The 21544-nt window shown below is 37.4% G+C and overlaps 2 protein-coding genes across 2 annotated transcripts in view; both read right to left on the minus strand.

The window, feature by feature from the left end:
- The window catches only part of HTR1F (5-hydroxytryptamine receptor 1F), a 159802-nt gene that overhangs the window by 45698 nt on the left and 92560 nt on the right, over nucleotides 1–21544 (minus strand). The gene's annotated exons all lie outside the window — the stretch shown is intronic.
- Nucleotides 1–21544, minus strand: part of LOC144301544 (uncharacterized) — a 115650-nt gene that overhangs the window by 511 nt on the left and 93595 nt on the right. The window contains exons 5-6 of the mRNA XM_077878676.1: nucleotides 1268–1354; nucleotides 323–496 (exon numbers count right to left, since the gene is read on the minus strand). Coding sequence (XP_077734802.1) covers nucleotides 411–496; nucleotides 1268–1354 — 173 coding nt within the window. The 3' untranslated portion in view covers nucleotides 323–410. The remainder of the gene's footprint in view (nucleotides 1–322; nucleotides 497–1267; nucleotides 1355–21544) is intronic.

Raw genomic sequence — 21544 nt, forward strand, 5'->3', positions numbered from 1 at the left:
AAATTCTTATCTGGAAATCTTTTATCTTTTTCTTTATGGCAGAAAACCTTTCTTAAAAAATTTAATTACAGTAACCCCCCATATCTGTAGGGGACACATTGCAAGACCCCCAGTGGATGCCTGAAAACACAAATCGTACCAAACCCTATATATGCTATAATTCTTCCCATACATACACATCTATGATAAAGTGTACTTTATAAATTAGGTACAGTAAGAGGCCAACAAAAATAAAATGGAAAAACTTATAGCAACATACTGTAATAAAAGTTACATGAATGTGGTTTCTGTCTCTCAAAATATCTTATTGTACTATACTCACCTTTCTTATGCTGATGTGAGATAGTAACATGCCTACATGATGAGGTGAAGTGAGGTGATTAGCATGGGTATGATGTAGCATTAGACCACTACTGATCTTCTGGGGATACATCAGAAGGATGATCTGCTTCAAGACTGTGGTCAATTGTGGTAACTGAAACTGTGGAAAGCAAAACTGCAGATAAGGAGACACTGCTGTAATTATAGGCAAATTTTGTAACTGAAAGGTAAAAGCATTTTTATTGTGCATTAAATGTTTTCACATAGATTCTTTTACATTTTCATAGGGTAGTAGATATAGCTAATCCCAATCTCTACTTCTCTTCTACTTCTGGGTATGATGAAGACTATATTTTCCTACCCCTTAAGGTCAGTCATGGTCTGACAAATGAAATGTGAGGGGAGATTATGTGTCATCAGCAATAAACACTGGTGCCCAACTGTCTAGCCCATTCTTTCCCTTCTGTGCAAAGCAGACATCGTATGATATGGAGAGACTACCTGGAAAAGAGCACCCAATCATCCATGTTGATTTTAAGTCACTGAAATTGTGGTGTTTGTTGCCACATGTAACCTAGCTCATGTGCTTCAGAATATCACCAGTCTGTCTTCACATACAATCTTTCTTCAAGACCACATATATATATATTTTTTCTTTCACTAACAGTGAAAGAAAAAAATCATCAAATCATCAAAGTGTAGTTTCCCTATGTCTTTCCTTTTAGAAGTTCACTATTGATGCTCTAGAAATTTAAGAGCCCTAGAGATAGAGCATCAGTCTCTGTGAGATGGTTAAGTTCAGGTGTAAAAGATAAATAAAAAAATATTTCCTTAAACATGACAATTAAATTTTCTTTTACATAAAAGAAGCTGAGCTTGAAATCTAGGGCCCATAGAGTAGAACCACAGCGCCTCCAAAAATCCAAGCTTTATCTTTCTGTTCTACCTTCCTTAGTTCTTGGTTTTATCTTCAACGTTACTCTTTGGTCTAAGATAGCAACCACAGCTCCAGCTATTGCACTGTCATCCAGGCCTGCAGTAAGAGAAAGAAGAAAATGAGAAAAGAATGTCCTATTCAGCTTTCTCTAAGCAGCCTTCATGATTCTTCCTGGAAATTCTCTACACTTCCTTTTATACCTCTATATAAAAATTCTTTTAGGGGAACCCTGGGTGGCTCAGTGGCTTAGTGCCTGCCTTTGGCCCAGGGCGCGATCCTGGAGTCCCGGGATTGAGTCGGGCGTCAGATTCCTGGCATGAAGCCTGCTTCTCCCTCTGTCTTTGTCTCTGCCTCTCTCTCTCTCTCACTCTCTCTCTGTCTATCACGAATAAATAAATAAGTAAATCTTTTTAAAAAATTATTTTAAGCCCTTAAAATCTACTATCCCTACTCATCCTCCAAATACGTAATGACATCACTCTCAAGTATTATGCTTTTTTCTCTTTTCTTGACAACTTAAAATGATCCTTTTTTTATTTCAAATCCTGTTGACACCTATTATAACTTGGAACTCTTACAAGTTGAAATACTACTACTCTCTCTTGCTTCCCCTTTTCCATCTTTGATTATTCCTTTCCTTAGTTTTTAATTTACTATATCACATGATATCCTCCATAGTTCAATACTTGGCTTTTAATATAATTCTACATATATACACACCTGAACTTTTCCTTATCACTGACAAAGTAAGCTTATCTTTCTTATTTGAAGAAAATTCACTAATAGATATTTACTGCTGGATGTTCAGAGGAATCGTTAAAATTAAGGAAAAAATATGACATATGAGAACACCATAATTTGTTGGTGACAGCAAAACAGCCTAAAACAAAATTGAAAATGACAAAGCACCTATTGTTTAAGTATATTGATTGGATATAACTTATATTCTTTTATGTGAGGAGATTATAATTTATCTTAAGAATTATGGTTTTTTTGGAGCTCTGCCTCAAAGCAAGGTATTAAGTAATAATACTGGCTTAACTTATATGTAATGCAAGTTCTACAAGGTCATGAATACTTTAACTTGAAAAATATTATTTACTCTTTGCTTTTTCAAAAAGAAGATATATTCATTTCACATTTTAAGGCATGAGCTTATATGAGTCCATTTCACAGCAATATAATCACATTCATATATTCATATTTCTTTGGCATTACTGGAATGAGAGTACCTAAGTGGATAAAGTTGGTTATTGATAGATTTTCAACATGAAGTTGACCCTTGGCGTTTATGTCTATGAGTCCCTTATAAGGTACTCTCTGCAAGTGAGTGGTAACTGTTAAGTTGAATAGGGACTTTAGATAAACCAGGTACTTTACTTTAGACAGTAGATCAACTTAGGATATGTATATAGACAAAACTTCTTGGAACATTATTTTTCCTGTCTGCCATTTCTCAGCACAGTCTCAGCTATGTATCTTTTTTATATGTTCCCATAGCACCCCCATTTGGTCTATCAGACACTCATAATATTCTAATTATTAGTTTACTTAAATGTCTCCTATTCTGTGGGCCTCTTGTTATGAAACATTGATCATTAATCTTTGTATTCTAGACTATTTGGAAACCCCAAATGCTATATTACATTTGGAAATATCAAATAGTATATTTTGTAAAACTACTTGCTCTTTGAAAAAATAAAGAAAAAATGAATATGAGCCTTTATGGTGCAAATTTATTCAGATTTTCCCTTCTATTTGTACACATACCAATCAGGATTTGCAAATACTTCAACTGAATTGTTGCATTTATTCATTTATTTTGCAACAGATATTTATTGATGTCTACCTAAGCGGATCATAGTGCTGGATACTGGAGATACAAAAGTAAATAAGACCAGGAACAGTGCAGAGAAAATAAGCCCTCAATGACTTGAATACACATTAATGTCAGTTAATTTTACAGATGGTAATTCTACAGTGCATTAATTTTAAAGGATTTTTTAAATTTTGCATCAGAGGTACTCATGCAATGTGTAAATAATCTCCTCTAGTGCTTTAGTAAATAATTTTGTATAATCATTTTCTGTGTCTTAAATTGTATATACACATATCTGTAGTTAGATAATCTTCATTTGCTTCTAATTGAAAAATACATAAATGCTTTCTTCAGCTATATGGTGAAATTTGTAAATAGAATATGCTTTATTTGGATGGCTATAACAGTTCCAAATCATAATTTTAGAAGACTTTGGATCACTTATTTATATACTTTTTTAAATTTCATGATTAAATGATTTCTTATATCACTAAAAATGACTATTTCCACTTGGACGGATACAACTCACTTATACAGTAGATTCATATACCGGAAATAAATCTTGCTGTTTACCATAGCGCATATGTAAGCTTGCTCCCCACTAAAAACACTGCTGAAATTAACTGCCTTCCATGGGTTTTGATTCTCCTCACTTTGTGCTTTGGTTTTAGCCCTTTCGTTCTTCATTTGCCCATTTATCTTTTCCTCCTGTGAGATAATAGGCAAGACCACTGTTCATCAGGAGAAGAAACAGAAAACCGTGACTTGTGAAGAGGGAGAAGGAAATACACATTTTGTGTATTTATCACTTCCAGGTGCCAAGAAAGCGGGCAGTGAAAAAGAACCATCCCAGTCTAACAGCTCCCCAGAGCAGCTCTATCAGGAATAATGTAGTGAAGGTACATCCATTTTTATTGCAATAATGCAATGTGTGAGTTCAGAAATATAAGATGTCTTATTTTTTATATTAGTTTGTTGACCAGAGGTAAACAGGGACATGATGGATTTAGATTTTAGGAATGAAAATTAGGCTAACAAAAATCAGCTATGCCTGAAAGCAAGGTTCAATAGTTAAGGTATTTGCCATTCAGACCATGTTGGTAGCTACAATGAATGCAACAATAAGGAAAAGCCAAGTCTTATTGGTATACCAACAGTAAATCTAGATCTTGAAAATAAAAGCAGTGGAAATATAAATAATTTAATTAATTATAAAATGAAGGAAAAGTAGTGAGAAGTTATTTTCCAAAAATAAAACCAAATCCCTTACCAAAGTAAGGTTTTGCAGTCAGAAAATGTATTATATTTTCCCACTTTAATTAAATATTCCGCAGGTATTTATAATGTTATAAGCCAAGCGCAATGCACCTACCAACTGTAAGATATTGGTAATTCTTTTAACTCTCTTGAAGCTAGGCAGCCCTGGTGGCTCAGCGGTTTAGCGCCGCCTTCAGCCCAGGGCCTGATCCTGGAGACCCAGGATTGAGTCCCACGTTGGGCTCCCTCCATGGAGCCTGTTTCTCCCTGTGTCTCTACCTCTCTCTCTTTCTCTCTGTGTCTCTCATGAATAAATAAATAAAATCTTAAAAAAAAAACTCTCTTGAAGCTCAGTTTCTTCTTTTGTTTAAGATAGGGATTTTTAGGGCAGCCCGGATGTCTCAGCAATTTAGCTCAACTTTTGGCTCCGGGGTATAATCCTGGGAGACCTAGGATGGAGTCCCACATCAGGCTCCCTGCATGGAGCCTGCTTCTCTCTCTACCTGTGTCTCTGCCTCTCTCTCTCTCTCTCTCATGAATAAATAAATAAAACCTTTAAAAAAATAGAGATTTTTAAAATCCCCTGAGGATTCAAATGAGATAACATATCAAAGAACATTTTAAGTTCTAAAGCACTGTGCTAATATCAATTTTGAAAGTCCTTGTACTTTACAGTCTTACCTTAAATTGACTTTGTACTAAAAAAAAAATTGACTTTGTACTTCTGTAACCATCTGGTAGACTGAGTTAATTTTATGTGTTGAATAACTATTTCTGGTGTCCATAGAAACCAGTGCATGTGTTAAAAGACATAACAATATTTAACAAATTAAAATATCAAAATTAGAAGGAATAACCATAATTGCCTTCTCAACTCAAAATATTCCAGATTTGAGTTAATCCAATTAACTTGAATTAATCCACAGTTAGTGATCACTATACAAGAATTCCTTTGAGTGAAAAATAGAAGGTATTTCAAGAGATGAAAAGTTTATTTGAAAAAAAAAAACTAATAACAGTTAAATGCTATGCCTGAACTCATTGGATAGTGAACTACAAAAAAAATTTTTAAAAATAGACCTGCCCTACGACCCAGCAATTGCACTGTTGGGGATTTACCCCAAAGATACAAATGCAATGAAACGCCGGGACACCTGCACCCCGATGTTTCTAGCAGCAATGGCCACAATAGCCAAACTGTGGAAGGAGCCTCGGTGTCCAACGAAAGATGAATGGATAAAGAAGATGTGGTTTATGTATACAATGGAATATTACTCAGCTATTAGAAATGACAAATACCCACCATTTGCTTCAACGTGGATGGAACTGGAGGGTATTATGCTGAGTGAAGTAAGTCAGTCGGAGAAGGACAAACATTATATGTTCTCATTCATTTGGGGAATATAAATAATAGTGAAAGGGAAAATAAGGGAAGGGAGAAGAAATGTGTGGGAAATATCAGAAAGGGAGACAGAACGTAAAGACTGCTAACTCTGGGAAACGAACTAGGGGTGGTAGAAGGGGAGGAGGGCGGGGGGTGGGAGTGAATGGGTGACGGGCACTGGGTGTTATTCTGTATGTTAGTAAATTGAACACCAATAAAAAATAAATAAATAAATAAAGGTGCAAATAGCACTTATCTGACAATTGGAGAGATTTAAATTTGTTGTGCATATTAGATAAGAATATAAATATATTGCTAATTTTCTCCAGTTGTGATAATGGCTTTATACTTACAGAGTAAAATTACAAGCCACAGTATGAGAAACAATCCACAAAACATATAAATGGTGGTAAGATGGCAGAGGAGTAGGTGCCTCAACTCACCTGGCTCCACCAACTTACCTAGATTACTTTCAAATCATACTGAAAACCTATGAATTCGACCTGAGATTTAAAGAGAGAACAGCTGGAACGCTACAGAGAGAAGGGTTTTCACTTCTAACAAGGTGGAAAAAAAATAAAATAAAAAAGAATCAAGGGGGGATCCCTGGGTGGCTCAGCGGTTTAGCCCCCGCCTTCGGCCCAGGGCATGATCCTGGGGTCCCGGATGGAGTCCCACGTCAGGCCACTGCATGGAGCCTGCTTCTCCCTCTCTCTCTCTCTCTCTCTTTCTCTCTCCTCTGTCTTTCATTAATAAATAAATAAAATATTTTTTTAAAAAAAGAATCAAGTGGGGGAAGGCCCCCACGAGGAGCCGGGCTAAGGCGGGGTGGCGAGAGGCTCCGGGACCGGAGAGCCCAGCCCCAGAGAAGCAGGAACTTTAAAAAAATCCACACCGGTTTCTTCCTGGACTGAAAGGCGCTTAGCAGGGAAATTGAGCCGAATGGCAGGAGGGTCAGTGAAGCCTCCAGTTTCCCGGAGTCACTAATAGAGGAAGTGCCCCGGGGAGAAAGCACGCCCCACGCTGCGGGAAATCTCAGTGAAGGGCTGGAGCACGCGGCCGGCGGGGCCTCGGGAGAAGCCGGTGGGGCAGGTGCGGGCTCCGGGCCGAGGGGGCGGTGCCCTGCTGCCTTGGGGAGCTGCGCCCGGAGCGCTATTGCAGCAGAACAGGCCCCAGATCCCAGGGCACTAGGAGACACAGCAGGTGATCCTTCACTCCCCCAGGAAAGGCGGAGGCAGGGAGGGCCCAGGATGGTGAGGACTGTCCTACCACCCGGCAATCCCAAGCAGTACACAGCGATAGTTACTGCGAGAGCTGCCCCCAGGGCTAGAGACCTGGCCTCCACCCGTGGTGTGGTTCCTCCTGGTGTCACCCTGTGCCTGGGACAGAGTGAGGCCCCAGGGAAGAGGGGCCTCACAGGATAAACAGCTCCCACTGAGCTGTGCACCTGGCAGGGGGCTGGGCAGCTCCTCCAGGGGCACACACCTGAGAATCATCACAGAAGGCCCCTCCCCCAGAAGACCACCTAGAAGGACAGGGGAAAAGCAAGTTATTGACCAAGCAGCACTGGAAAGTTCCAGGGGAAGTCAAGGGATTTACAGTATATAGAATCAGAGGATACTCCCCCATGTCTTTTTTTTTTTTTTCTGTTTGTTCGGCCCCCACCCCTTTATTTCTTTTTTCTCTCTTTTTCTCCTCTTTCCAGTACAACTTGTTTTTGGCCACCCTGCACTGAGCAAAATAACTAGAAGGAAAAACTCACCACAAAAGAAAGAATCAGAAACAGTCCTCTCTCCCACAGAGTTACAAACTTTGGATTACAATTCAATGTCAGAACGCCAATTCAGAAGCACAATTATGAAGCTACTGGAGGCTCTAGAAAAAAGCATAAAGGATTCAAGAGACTTCATGACTGCATAATTTAGATCTAATCAGGCCAAAATTAAAAATCAATTAAATGAGATGCAATCCAAACGATGAGAATTAAAGAGGTAGAAGAATGAGTGAGCAACATAGAAGACAAGTTGATGGCAAGGAAGGAAGCTGAGGAAAAAAGAGACAAACAATGAAAAGATCATGAGGATAGGTTAAGGGAAATAAATGACAACCTCAGAAGGAAAAATATACGTTCAGTTGGGGTTCCCGAGGGCGCTGAAAGGGACAGAGGTCCAGAAACTGTATTTGAACAAATCATAGCTGAGAACTTCCCTAACTTGGGAAGGGAAACAGGCATTCAGATCCAGGAGATAGAGAGTTCCCCCCCTAAAATCAATAAAAACCGTCAAACACCTCGAATTTAATAGTGAAACTTGCAAATTCCAAAGATAAAGAGAAGATCCCTAAAGTAGCAAGAGACACGAGATCCTTAACATTTATGGGGAGAAGTATCAGAATAACAACAGACCTCTCCACAGAGACCTGGCAGGCCAGAAAGGGCTGGCAAGATATATTCAGGGTCCTAAATAAGAAGAATATGCAACCAAGAATATTTTATCCAGCAAGGCTGTCATTCAGAATAGAAAGAGAGATAAAGAACTTCCAAGATAGGCAGAAACTGAAAGAATATGTGACCACCAAACCAGCTCTGCAAGAAATATGAAGGAGGACTCTCAAAGAAAGAGGAAGCCTAAATAAATAATCCACAAGCACAGGGACTGAATAGGTATTATGATGACCGTAAATTCATATCTTTCAATAGTTACTCTGAACTTGAATGGGCTTAATGACCTGATCAAAAGGCGTAGGGTTTCAGACTGGATAAAAAAGCAAGACCCATCTATTTACTGTTTACATAGACTCATTGTATACATAAGGACACCTACAGTCTGAAATAAAAGATTGGAGAACGATCTAACATTCAAATGGTCCACAAAAGAAAGCAGGGGTAGCCATCCTTATATCAGATAAATTAAAGTTTATCCCAAAGACTGTAGTAAGAGATGAAGAGGGACACTGTATCATACTTAAAGGATCTATCCAACAAGAAGACCTAATAATCATGAATATTTATTCCCCTAATGTGGGAGCTGTCAGGTATATCAATCAATTAATATTCAAAGTAAAGACATACTTAAATAATAATGACCTAATACTGGGAGACTGCAACACAGCACTTTCTGCAAATGACAGATTTTCTAAGCACAACATCTCCAAAGAAACAAGAGCTTTAAATGATACACTGGACCGGATGGATTTCACAGATATCTACAGAAATTTCCATCAGAACACAACTGAATACACATTCTTCTCAGTGCACATGGAACTTTCTCCAGAATAGACTACATACTGGGTCACAAATCAGGTCTCAATTGATACCAAATGATTGGGATTGTTCCCTTCATATTTTCAGACCACAATGCTTTGGAACTAGAACGCAACCACAAGAAGAAATTTGGAAGAAACTCAGACACATGGAGGTTAAAGAGTATCCTACTAAAAGATGAATGGGCCAATCAGGAAATTAGAGAAGAATAAAAGAGATTCATGGAAACTAATGGATATGAAGATACAACCATTCAAAATCTTTGGAATACAACAAAGGTGGTCCTAAGATGGAAATACATGCCAATACAAGCATCTGTCAAAAAATTGGAAAAAACTCAAATACACAAGCTAACCTCACAGTAAAGAAACCGGAGAAAGAACAGCAAATAAAACCTACACTAAAAAAAAAAAAAAAAACAAAAAAAAACAAAAAAAAAACCTACACTAAGCAGAAGAGGAGAGTTAATAAGGATTTGAGCAGAACTCAATGAAATAGAGACCAGAAGAACTGTAGAACAGATCAACAAAACCAGGAGTTGGTTCTTTGAAAGAAGTAATAAGATAGATAAACCATTAGCCAGCCTTATTAAAAAGAAAAGACTCAAATTAATAAAATCATGAACGAAAAAGGAGAGATCACCACCAATACCAAGGAAATACAAATGATTTTAAAAACATATTATGAGCAGCTATATGCCAATAAATTAGGCAATCTAGAAGAAATGGACACATTTCTGGAAAACCACAAACTATCAAAACTGGAACAGGAAGAAATAAAAAACCTTAACAGGCCGATAACCAGGGGGGTATTTGAAACAGTCATCAAAAACCTCCCAAGATACAAAAGTCCAGGGCCAGATGGCTTCCCAGGGGAATTCTATCAAACGTTTAGAGAAGAAACAATACCTATTTACTAAAGCTTTCCAAAAGATAGAAAGGGACGGAATACTTCCAAACTTGTTTTATGAGGCCAGCATCACTTTAATTCCAAAACCAGACAAAGACCCCACCAAAAAGGAGAATTATAGACCAATATCCCCGATGAACACAGATGCAAAAATTTTCAACAAGATACTAGCCAGTAGGATCCAACAATACATTAAGAAGATTATTCACCATGACCAAGTGGGATTTATCCCCGGGATGCAAGGCTGGTTCAACACTCGTAAAGCAATCAACGTGATAGACATATCAACAAGATAAAAAACGAGAATGATATCCTTTCAATAGATAGAGAGAAAGCATTTGACAAAATACAGCATCCATTCCTGATCAAAACTCTTCAGAGTGTAGGGATAGAGGGAATATTCTTCAGCATCTTAAAAGCCATCTACAAAAATCCCATAGCAAATATCATTCTTCATGGGGAAACACTGGGAGCCTTCCCCTAAGTTCAGGAACACGACAGGGATGTCCACTCTCACCACTGCTATTCAACATAGTACTGGAAGTCCTAGCCTCAGCAATCGGGCAGCAAAAAGAAATCAAAGGCATTCAAATTGGCAAAGAAGAAGTCAAACTCTCCCTCTTCGCCGATGACGTGATACTGTACATAGAAGACACAAAAGACTCCACCCCAAGATTGCTAGAACTCATACAGTAATTCGGCAGTGCGGCAGGGTACAAAATCAGTGCCCAGAAATCAGTGGCATTTCTATACACTCACAATGAGACTGAAGAAAGAGAAATTAAGGAGGCAACCCCATTTACAATTGCACCCAAAAGCATATGATACCTAGGAATAAACCTAACCAAAGAGGGAAAGGATCTATACCCTAAAAACTACAGAACACTTCTGAAAGAAATTGAGGAAGACACAAAGAGATGGAAAAATATTCCATGCTCATGGATTGGAAGAATTAATAGTGTGAAAATGTCAATGCTACCCAGAGCAATTTACACATTTAATGCAATCACTGTCAAAATACCATGGACTTTCTTCAGAGTTGGAACAAATCATCTTAAAATTTGTGTGCAATCAGAAAAGACCCTGAAGGCCAGGGGAATATTGAAAAAGAAAACCAGTGCCAGGGGCATCACAATCCCAGATTTCAAGTTGTACTACAAAGCTGTGATCATCAAGACAGTATGGTACTGGCACAAAAACAGACACATAGATCAATGGAACAGAATCCAGAAGTGGACCTTTATGGTTAACTAATATTCAACAAAGCAGGAAATACTATCCACTGGAAAAAAGAGAGTCTCTTCAATTAATGGTGGTGGGAGAATTGGACATCCTCATGCAGAAGAATGAAACTAGACCATTCTCTTACACCATACACAAAGATAAACTCAAAATGCATAAAAGATCTAAATGTGAGACAAGATTCCATCAAAATCCTAGAGGAGAACTCAGGCAACACCATTTTTGAACTTGGCCACAGCAACCTCTTGCAAGACACATCTACAAAGGCAAGAGAAACAAAAGCAAAAATGAATTATTGGGACTTCATCAAGATAAAAAGCTTCTGCACAGCAAAGGATACAGTCAACAAAACTCAAAGACAACCTACAGAATGGGAGAAGATATTTGCAAATGACCTATCAGATAAAGGGCTAGTTTCCAAGATCTATAAAGAACTTATTAAACTCAACACCAAAGAAACAAACAATCCAATCATGAAATGGGCAAAAGACATGAAGAGAAATCTCACAGAGGAAGACATAGACATGGCCAACACGCACGTGAGAAAATGCTCTGCATCACTTGCCATCAGGGAAATACAAATCAAAACCACAATGAGATCCCACCTCACACCAGTGAGAATGGGGAAAATTAACAAGACAAGAAACAGCAAATGTTGCAGAGGAAGTGGAGAAAGGGGAACCCTCTTGCACTGTTGGTGGGAATGTGAACTGGTGCAGCCACTCTGGAAAACTGTGCAGAGGTTCCTCAAAGAGTTAACACTAGAACTGCCCTATGACCCAGCAATTGCAGTGGTGGGGATTTACCCCAAATATACAGATGCAGTAAAATGCCAGGACACCTGCACCCCGATGTTTTAGCACCAATGTCCACAGTAGCCAAACTGTGGAAGGAGCCTCGGTTTCCATCGAAAGATGAATGGATAATGAAGATGTGGTTTATGTATACAATGGAATCTTACTCAGCCATTAGAAACGACAAATACCCACCATTTGCTTCAACGTGGATGGACCTGGAGGGTATTATGCTGAGTGAAATATGTCAATCGGAAAAGGACAAACATTATATGGTCTCATTCATTTGGGGAATATAAAAAATAGTGAAAGGGAATAAAGGGGAAGGAGAGAAAATGAGTGAAAATATCAGTGAGGGTGACAGGACATGAGAGACACCTAACTCTGGGAAATGAACAAGGGGTAGTTTAAGGGAAAGTGGTTCGGGGGTTGGGGTAACTGGGTGATGGGCAGTGAGGGGGGCACTTGGTGGGATGAGCACTGGGTGTTATGCTGTATGTTTGCAAATTTAACTACAATAAAAAATTCTTTAAAAAAATGTATAGATATCCTGTCCCTAAAAAAAAAAAAAGTGTATGAGAGCAAACTTAAAAGAAGCAATTTAAAACACATTCAAATTGCTTCCAGAAACCTACACTAATTTATACCTCAATATTTAGTCAGGCTATTTATGACTTTATATTTTGATTTAAAAATCATATTAAAAATGATCTATTTCTTTGCTATTTATTCCACTGCTTTTTTTTGTAGGTTATTTATTTATTTTACAGAGAGAGAGAGAGAGAGAGAACACAAGCAGGGAGAGTGGCAGATAGAGAGAGAGGGAGAGGCAGGGTCCCCCCCTGAGCAGGGAGCCCACCACTCAGGGCTCCATCCCAGGCCCTGGGATCAAGACCTCAGCCGAAGTTAGATGCTTAACAGACTGAGCCACCTAGGTGCCCGAATTCCACCTCTTTTATGCTAACAGTCTTTCAGAAACCACATTGTTATTTACCTAGGTTTACTGCTAGTATTATGGTTTGCTTTATTCCCTTGCTTCCAATATAGTTATTTATTTACTTTACTTCTTCCTTCTTTCTCGCATACCTTTTAACCTAGACTAGTGCATTCTCATGATGGATATGTAACAGTTGTTTTTAGAATAAATGGTCATGATGGTTATTTTTACCTTCAAAGCATCTGAAAAATTTGCTATGGCTTAAAAAGATCTTGCAAATCAATTTTGTTTTGGACAACTTATTATTTTTTATTATGAAAACATAGCTACTTAAATCTTATGTTCAAATCATTTGATTAAAAATGTCATTAACTCTTCATTCCTACTAATTAAAACTAAAACAGCTCACTGAGCAACATTATCAGTAGACTGTCAACAGAAAAGGATTTTTTCAATGCTGAATGTGAGTAGACAATTTTGGCATAGCAGTCCTATCATGACTTGTTCAATTAGTGTTATTTCTAGTAAACACAACATATAGTTTGCTATCAATACAGATAGAAAAGGACAAATAAGCTTCATGAGACCCTATAATAAACAGCTTAAATGAGTCTGAGTTACAGAAGACCAGTTTTGAAAAGTTAGTCTGCCACTATAGTCTTTGGTACTTTTTCCCCTGAATCTTATATCAGGATACTTTTTTTTTTCAAGTGAAAACGTAAGCATTTTACTTTATTTTAAAATTTTTATTGTCAAACACAAAACAAATATATACTTCAATGAGTTGTTCTTTAAAAATTTTATTTATTTATTCATTCATAAGAGACAGAGAGAGGCAGAGACACAGGCAGAAGGAGAAGCAGGCTCCCTGTGGGGAGCCCGATGTAGGACTCCATCTCTCCCGGATCACACCCTGATCCAAAGGCAGAGGCTCAACCACTGAGCCGCCCAGGTGTCCCATTCAATGTTTTAAGGTGACCACTCTTGTATCCCTCATCTAGGTCAAGAAAGAGGATTTTGCCATCCATCCTAGAAGCCCCTCTTTGCTCCCAATCACAATTATGGCTCTTATTCTCCTTCCAGTTTGTTGACTTCCACAGATATCAAATCCCTGTAGTTCTTTGTGGTTTATCACCCAACTGTGCATCCTTAAATCCACAGTTGAGCTTATAAAGTCTTTAAAAATAGAAAAGGTTATGCCTCCAAGTTCTTGAATGGGATTTGCATTGCTCTCCTACTTGTTCAAAATAGCCACAATTATAGCACTCATTAGAAGAAATCCATCTAAGGAATTTTTGATGATAGTCAATATTGTCATGGAAGGAATCCAATCTTTGTACAATCTGTTTTATAACACTTTTATTTGTGAGGGCCACACAAAATTTTTGTCACAGCCTATGATCTCAACCTATATCCCCATGAGAGAAAAGAAAGGTATGTTTTAAAAATCAAGAGACAGTGGACAAAAGAGAAAAAAGTCAGGTTTTGAGTAGGGAATGTTAGGTAAGTCTAGACCATTACATTACATTATACTTAATGTAAATGGCACCAATTTCCTTTTCTTTTTTTTTGGACAAATATTTTTATGAAATAACTAATTAAAAATTAAACAAATTATCAGTGTACAGCTTTATGGATTTTTATAAAATAAACATATCATAAACCACTTCTCAGATCAGGCTGTAGAACAACACTGTAAGCACCTGAAAAGGTTCCCTGTGTCCTCCCAGACATTATCACTCCCCCTTACTAAAGGTAATCACTGTTCTCATTCCATCACTGTACTAGCTTGCTGGTGTTTGAATTTTATATAAATGGAAACATGTGATATGCATGTATGTATTCTATTGTACTTGGCTTCTTTTGCTCCACATTATAATTGTGATATACATATGATTGCATGCAATGGTAGTTTTTTTTTTACTGCTGTATATTATATGAATATACCACAAGTAATCCATTCTACTATTGATGGACATGGGCTGTTTTCAGTTTTGATTTATTACAAATAAAGCTGCTGAGGGCCTTCTCCTATTTTTCCTTTGGAGAATACAAGGGTGTATATATTGAGTATATCCGTTGAGCAAATAGCTAACAATAAAATTTACTTAGTAAAAGAGTATTGAATGTATAACTTTCCTGGATGAGTTTTAATTTTTATAATGTACAACTAGGTCCTTTGTAAATTAACAGGTTTCCATTTTGTTACAAATAAGACAAAAACCAAGGAATTGGCCACCAAGAATAGACAAGTGTGAACATTTTTAAAAAGCTGTATTAATGATAGAATTCTGATAGTATTTATTGTGGTCAAAGGAAAGTGCACCTAAAATATGCATATATTACAATGTTGATAACATAAAAATACTTAGGGCATTTTTTCCTTTGTTACTGAGTCTGAGAAGATAAGTTGATTTGGTTTCCTTAATATTTTATTTGGCTTGGCAAGCATTGTCAAAGGCAATGTTTCTTGTGTTATTTATATTAATTTTGATGAATGAAAAATTCATAAGGCTAAAAGTGGACCACAGATGATAGCAATTAGCTCTGTTACAGAAAATTTAATGTCAGTACGTACTTCCTGAAGCATATTCAGTGTATTTCATGTTTTGTTTCTCACAGCAAAATCTTGTTACAATTTCAGAACAAAAAGGGAAATAGTTCTCTTGTAAAGGGACTGATGTTATTTCTTAAGGAGGGAAAACACACACAGTAAACCAAGGCTTTGCCACAGAAATAACTGCTAAATTAGCCTTTCAAACATCTATTTTTAAAATACAATTTGACTTTCTCTGAGTTATTAATTGACATTTTTATAAAAAGAATTTCAGCAGGTAAGTAAATCAGATTAATGAATAAAAATATGTGTATAAATCAAAAGTATTAAAAAAAACAGGTAAAATGAAATACAGAATCCACAAAGGGGCGGGGGAGTGGTCAGCTACCCTATCTCTGTAGTTACACCAGCCAAACTAGCACATGGTAGGTACCTTATTATTTTTTTTAAGATTATTTATTTATTTATTCATGAGAGACAATGAGAGAGAGAGAGAGGGATTGAGAGAGAGAGAGACAGGCAGAGGGAGAAGCCGGCTCCATGCAGGGAGCCCAATGTGGGACTCCAGGATCACACTCTGGACAGAAGGCGGCGCTAAACCGCTGAGCAACCTGGGCTGCCCACCTTATTTTTTTCGAAATAACTAGAATATTAGAGAACGGAATCATATTGCAATAATATATTACATTAATCTTACTAGTAGTTAACCTCCTAAGGCCTGAATTATGATTTAGCTTTATGACATATGCCAACTGATTGTTACTCATTGTCTCTGTGCTTATAGGAAAAGCATCAGCATGAGACAAAACGTATGAAGGCTAAGTAACTTCCTTACGTCTTCAAGTGATTTATTATTGCTGGGCCTCATTTCTATGTATTAAAATGAAAACAAGGCTAGGACTAGGAAACTGAAGATGAATTTTGGGCTCTACCGTTCCAAAAGCTAAGACTACACAATTAGCCCACCTGGTACATATTTGCATTGACCTCTCTTTGAAGTCCTATCACACTGGGTTATAATTTGGGCTTTTTCACTTATTATTTCATTTTTAGCCCATTTCGGTTCCTGGTAAGAATGTAAAGCAGCTATTTTGTCTAATTCTTCTTGAAACAGTGCCTGGAAGGTAAGAGCCATGTCTGATGTTGGTTTCCTCTGCTTGACACCTTACCTTACCTGGTACATAAGAGGTATTAGTCAATGACCCCCAGTAGTATCAGGGTTGGTTAATCTCCTAACATCTTTATGATTTTTTTTTTTGCCTTAAACATATGAGGCATCATTAGAAAGTAGTATTTTACTAGGTATTTTAGGGAAGATTTCAACATTGCCATGTGCAGAGTAACAATGAGAGAATGATAAATGCGGTCTCCTGATATGTTGAAGTGTTCAGATTGGCTATAGGTAGTTACCAATTCTAGAAACACAAGTATTCCATTGAGGATAATATGAGGCATGGATCATATTCATAGGTAATACTAATAATATAAAATATAGTGTAACATAATGGGAATTATAAGTACTTGGAGACATGAGCATATTGTTTTTAATTCTAGCAAAACAGTTCATCTGACATAAATTTAATGATATATAGAATTTATTTATTTATAAAAGATTTTTTAATTTATTTATTCATGAGCAACAGAGAGGGGGGGGGGGAGAGAGAGGCAGAGACACAGGCAGAGGTAGAAGCAGACTCCACGCACCCAAGCCCGATGTGGAACTCGATCCCAGAACCCCAGGATCACACCTTGAGCTGAAGGCAGATGCTTAACAGCTGAGCCACCCAGGTGTCCCAGTAATTTACCTAAAATAAAAATTATGTTTAAAAAGATTTTTAAAATTTTATTTTAAGAGAGAGAGAGAGAGAAAGAAGAGAGAGGGAGAAAACACGGGTGCGAGGAGGGGCAGAGAGAGAGGGAGAAGCAGACTCCCTGCTGAGCAGGGAGCCTGATATGGGGATATGTCCCAGGACCCTGAGATCATGACCTGAGCCAAAGGCAGATGCTTAACTGAGCCATTCAGGCACCTCAGTAATTTATTCTTGAATGATAATTAGATACAAGTATAAGTAGTTCATATAAAGAACTATAATTAGAACATTTTTTCTTTTCAAAAAATTTTCAGGTGCCCAGGTGTCCCTGTTGGTTAAGCATTGACTCTTGATTTCAGCCCAGATCATGATCTCAGGGTTGGGAGATTGAGCCCTCAGTCAGGCTCTGTACTGGGCATGGAGCCTACTTAAGATTCTCTCTTTCCCTTTCTCTCTGCCCCTCCCCTCCTCTAAAAACAATAAAAATGTAAAAATAAGAGAATAAATACATAAAATTTTTTTCTAGGCATAAAATTAGTATCAATATTGACCTTTCATGTTATTTATTTATTTGAAGTGCAACTGGCATACAATATTATGTTAATTTCAGGTATACAACATAGTACACTCTCAACATTTTTATACTTTACAAAATGATCACCAAGATAAATCTAGCTACTATCTGTCAGCATACAAAGTTGTTACACATTATTAACTATATTCCCTGTGTGGCACATTGTATCTTTGTGTCTTATTCATTTTATCACTGCAAGTTTGTACCTTTTAATACTCTTCCCTTATTTTATCCCTACCTATAATCCTCCCCATTGGCAACTATCAGATTGTTTTCTGTGTCTATGAATCTGTTTCTGTTTGGCTTGTTTATTTGTTTTATTTTTAGATTCCACATATAAGTGAATTCATACATTATTGTTATTTTTCTGACCTATTCACTTAACATAACTTCCCCTAGGTCCATCCATGTTGTTGCAAATGGCAAGATTTCATTCTTCTTTATGGCTGAGTAATGTTCCATTTTATATATATATATATATATATATATATATATATATATATATATACCCCGCATATTCTTTTCCCATTCATCTATTAATGGACAGTTAGATTATTTTCATAGATTGGCTATTGTGCATAATGCTACAATGAACATAGGGGTGTCTGTATCTTTTCGAGTTAGTGTTTTCATTTTTTTCAGATAAATGTCCAGTAGTGGAATTGCTGGATTGTATGATAGTTCTATTTTTAACTTTTTGAGGAAACTCCATACTGTTTTCCATATTTGCTATAGTATTTTGCATTCCCACCAACAATGCATGAGGGTTCTCTCTTCTTGACATACTTCCCAACACTTGCTATTTCTAATTATTTTTTATAATAGCCATTCTGACAGGTGTGAGGAAATATCTTATGGTGGTTTTGATCTGCATATCTCTGGTGATTAGTGATGTTAAGCATCTTTTCATTGTCTCTTGACCACTTGTATGTCTTTTTTGGAGAAATATCATTTCTGATCCTCTGCCCATTTTTTAATTGGATTGCTTGTTTTTTTTTTTTTAAGTTTTGAGTTGTGTGAGCTCTTTATATATTTTGGATATTTACTTCTTATCAGTTATATCATTTGCTAATATCTTCTCCCATTCAGTAGATTCCCTTTTTGCCTTATTGATGGTTTCCCTCACCATGCAAAAGTTTTCTAGTTTGATGTAGTCCTATTTATAATTTTTGCTTTTGTTGCCCTTACCTGAGAAGATAGATCTAAAAAAAGTATTGCTCAGACCAATGTCTAAGAGTTTACTGTCTGTTTTCATCTAGAAGTTCTGGTCTTACATTTAAATCTTTAACCTATTTTGAGTTTATTTTCATATATGGTATAAGAAAGTGGTCCAGTTTCACTCCTTTGCATCTAGATGTCCAGTTTTCCAATACTATTTTTTTATTTTTGAAAGAGATGGTCTTATCACCATTGTTCTCATCTCCTTTGTTGTAGATTAATTGACCACATAGGTTGCATTTCTTTTGGGGGTCTTTATTCTGTTATATTGTTCTATGTGTCTGTTTTTGTGCCAGGACCACACTATTTTTATAACTATAGCTTTGTAATACAGTTTGAATACAGTTAGGGAGCAAATACCTCCTATTCTGATATTATTAAATGTTTGGTCCTCATGGAAACTTCTACATGTTCTACATGCTGCCTCTCATTTAGATAACCTTGGGTCATCAGAATAAATGGGGTTCCTTTGTCTCAGGAAATTCTTTTTTTTAAATAAATTAATTTTTATTGGTGTTCAATTTACCAACATACAGAATAACACCCAGTGCTCATCCCATCAAGTGTCACCCTCAGCGCCCATCACCCACTCACCCCCAGCCCCCGCCATCCTCCCCTTCCACCACCCCTAGTTCGTTTCCCAGAGTTAGTAGTCTTTATGTTCTGTCTCCCTTTCTGATATTTTCCACACATTTATTCTCCCTTCCCTTATATTCCCTTTCACTATTATTTATATTCCCCAAATGAATGAGAACATATAATGTTTGTCCTTCTCCGACTGAATTACTTCACTCAGCATAATACCCTCCAGTTCCATCCATGTTGAAGCAAATGGTAGGTATTTGTCATTTCCTATGGCTGAGTAATATTCCATTGTACACATAAACCACATCTTCTTTATCCATTCATCTTTCGATGGACACCGTGGCTCCTTCCACAGTTTGGCTATTGTGGACATTGCTGCTAGAAACATCGGGGTGCAGGTGTCCCGGCGTTTCATTGCATCTGAATATTTGGGGTAAATCCCCAACAGTGCAATTGCTGGGTCGTAGGGCAGGTCTATTTTTAACTCTTTGAGGAACCTCCACACAGTTTTCCAGAGTGGCTGTACCAGTTCACATTCCCACCAACAATGCAAGAGGGTTCCCCTTTCTCCGCATCCTCTCCAACATTTGTGGTTTCAAGCCTTGTTAATTTTCCCCATTCTCACTGGTGTGAGGTGGTATCTCATTGTGGTTTTGATTTGTATTTCCCTGATGGCAAGTGATGCGGAGCATTTTCTCATGTGCATGTTGGCCATGTCTATGTCTTCCTCTGTGAGATTTCTCTTCATGTATTTTGCCCATTTCGTGATTGGATTGTTTGTTTCTTATGCGGAGGTTAAGGACCATCTTGCTAAAAGATGAAAGGCACAACCAGGAAATTAAGGAAGAATTAAAAGATTCATGGAAACTAATGATGTTTGAGGTCCTTCCAAACTTCTTGTTGTGATTTAGTTCTAATTTCAAGGCTTTATGGTCTGAGAATATGCAGGGGACGATCCCAATCTTTTGGTATTGGTTCAGACCCGATTTGTGACCCAGTATGTGGTCTATTCTGGAGAAAGTTCCATGTGCACTTGAGAAGAATGTGTATTCAGTTGAATTTGGATGTAAAGTTCTGTAGATATCTGTGAAATCCATCTGATCCAGTGTATCATTTAAAGCTCTCGTTTCTTTGGAGATGTTGTGCTTAGAAGACCTATCTAGTATAGAAAGAGCTAGATTGAAGTCACCAAGTATAAGTGTATTATTATCTAAGTATTTCTTCACTTTGGTTATTAATTGGTTTAAATATTTGGCAGCTCCCACATTCGGGGCATATATATTGAGGATTGTTAAGTCCTCTTGTTGGATAGATCCTTTAAGTATGAGATAGTGTCCCTCTTCATCTCTCACTACAGTCTCCAGGGTAAATTTTAGTTTATCTGATATGAGGATGGCTACCCCTGCTTTCTTTTGAGGACCATTTGAATGGTAAATGGTTCTCCAACCTTTTATTTTCAGGCTGTAGGTGTCCTTATGTCTAAAATGAGTCTCTTGTAGACAGCAAATAGATGGGTCCTGCTTTTTTATCCAGTCTGAAACCCTGCGCCTTTTGATGGGGTCATTAAGCCTGTTCACGTTCAGAGTTACTATTGAGAGATATGAGTTAGTGTCACCATGATATCTATTCAGTCCTTGTTTTTGTGGATTGTTCCACTGAACTTCTTCTTAAAGGGGAATTTTAAGAGTCCCCCTTAATGTTTCTTGCAGAGCTGGTTTGGAGGTCACATATTCTTTCAGTTCCTGCCTGTCTTGGAAGCTCTTTATCTCTCCTTCCATTTTGAATGATAGCCTTGCTGGATAAAGTATTCTTGGTTGCATGTTCTTCTCATTTAGGACCCAGAATATATCCTGCCAGCCCTTTCTGGCCTGCCAGGTCTCTGTGGAGAGGTCTGCTGTTACCCTAATATTCCTCCCCATAAAAGTCAGGGATTTCTT

The sequence above is a fragment of the Canis aureus genome, chromosome 30 (assembly GCF_053574225.1).
Source record: "Canis aureus isolate CA01 chromosome 30, VMU_Caureus_v.1.0, whole genome shotgun sequence".
Lineage (NCBI taxonomy): Eukaryota > Metazoa > Chordata > Mammalia > Carnivora > Canidae > Canis > Canis aureus.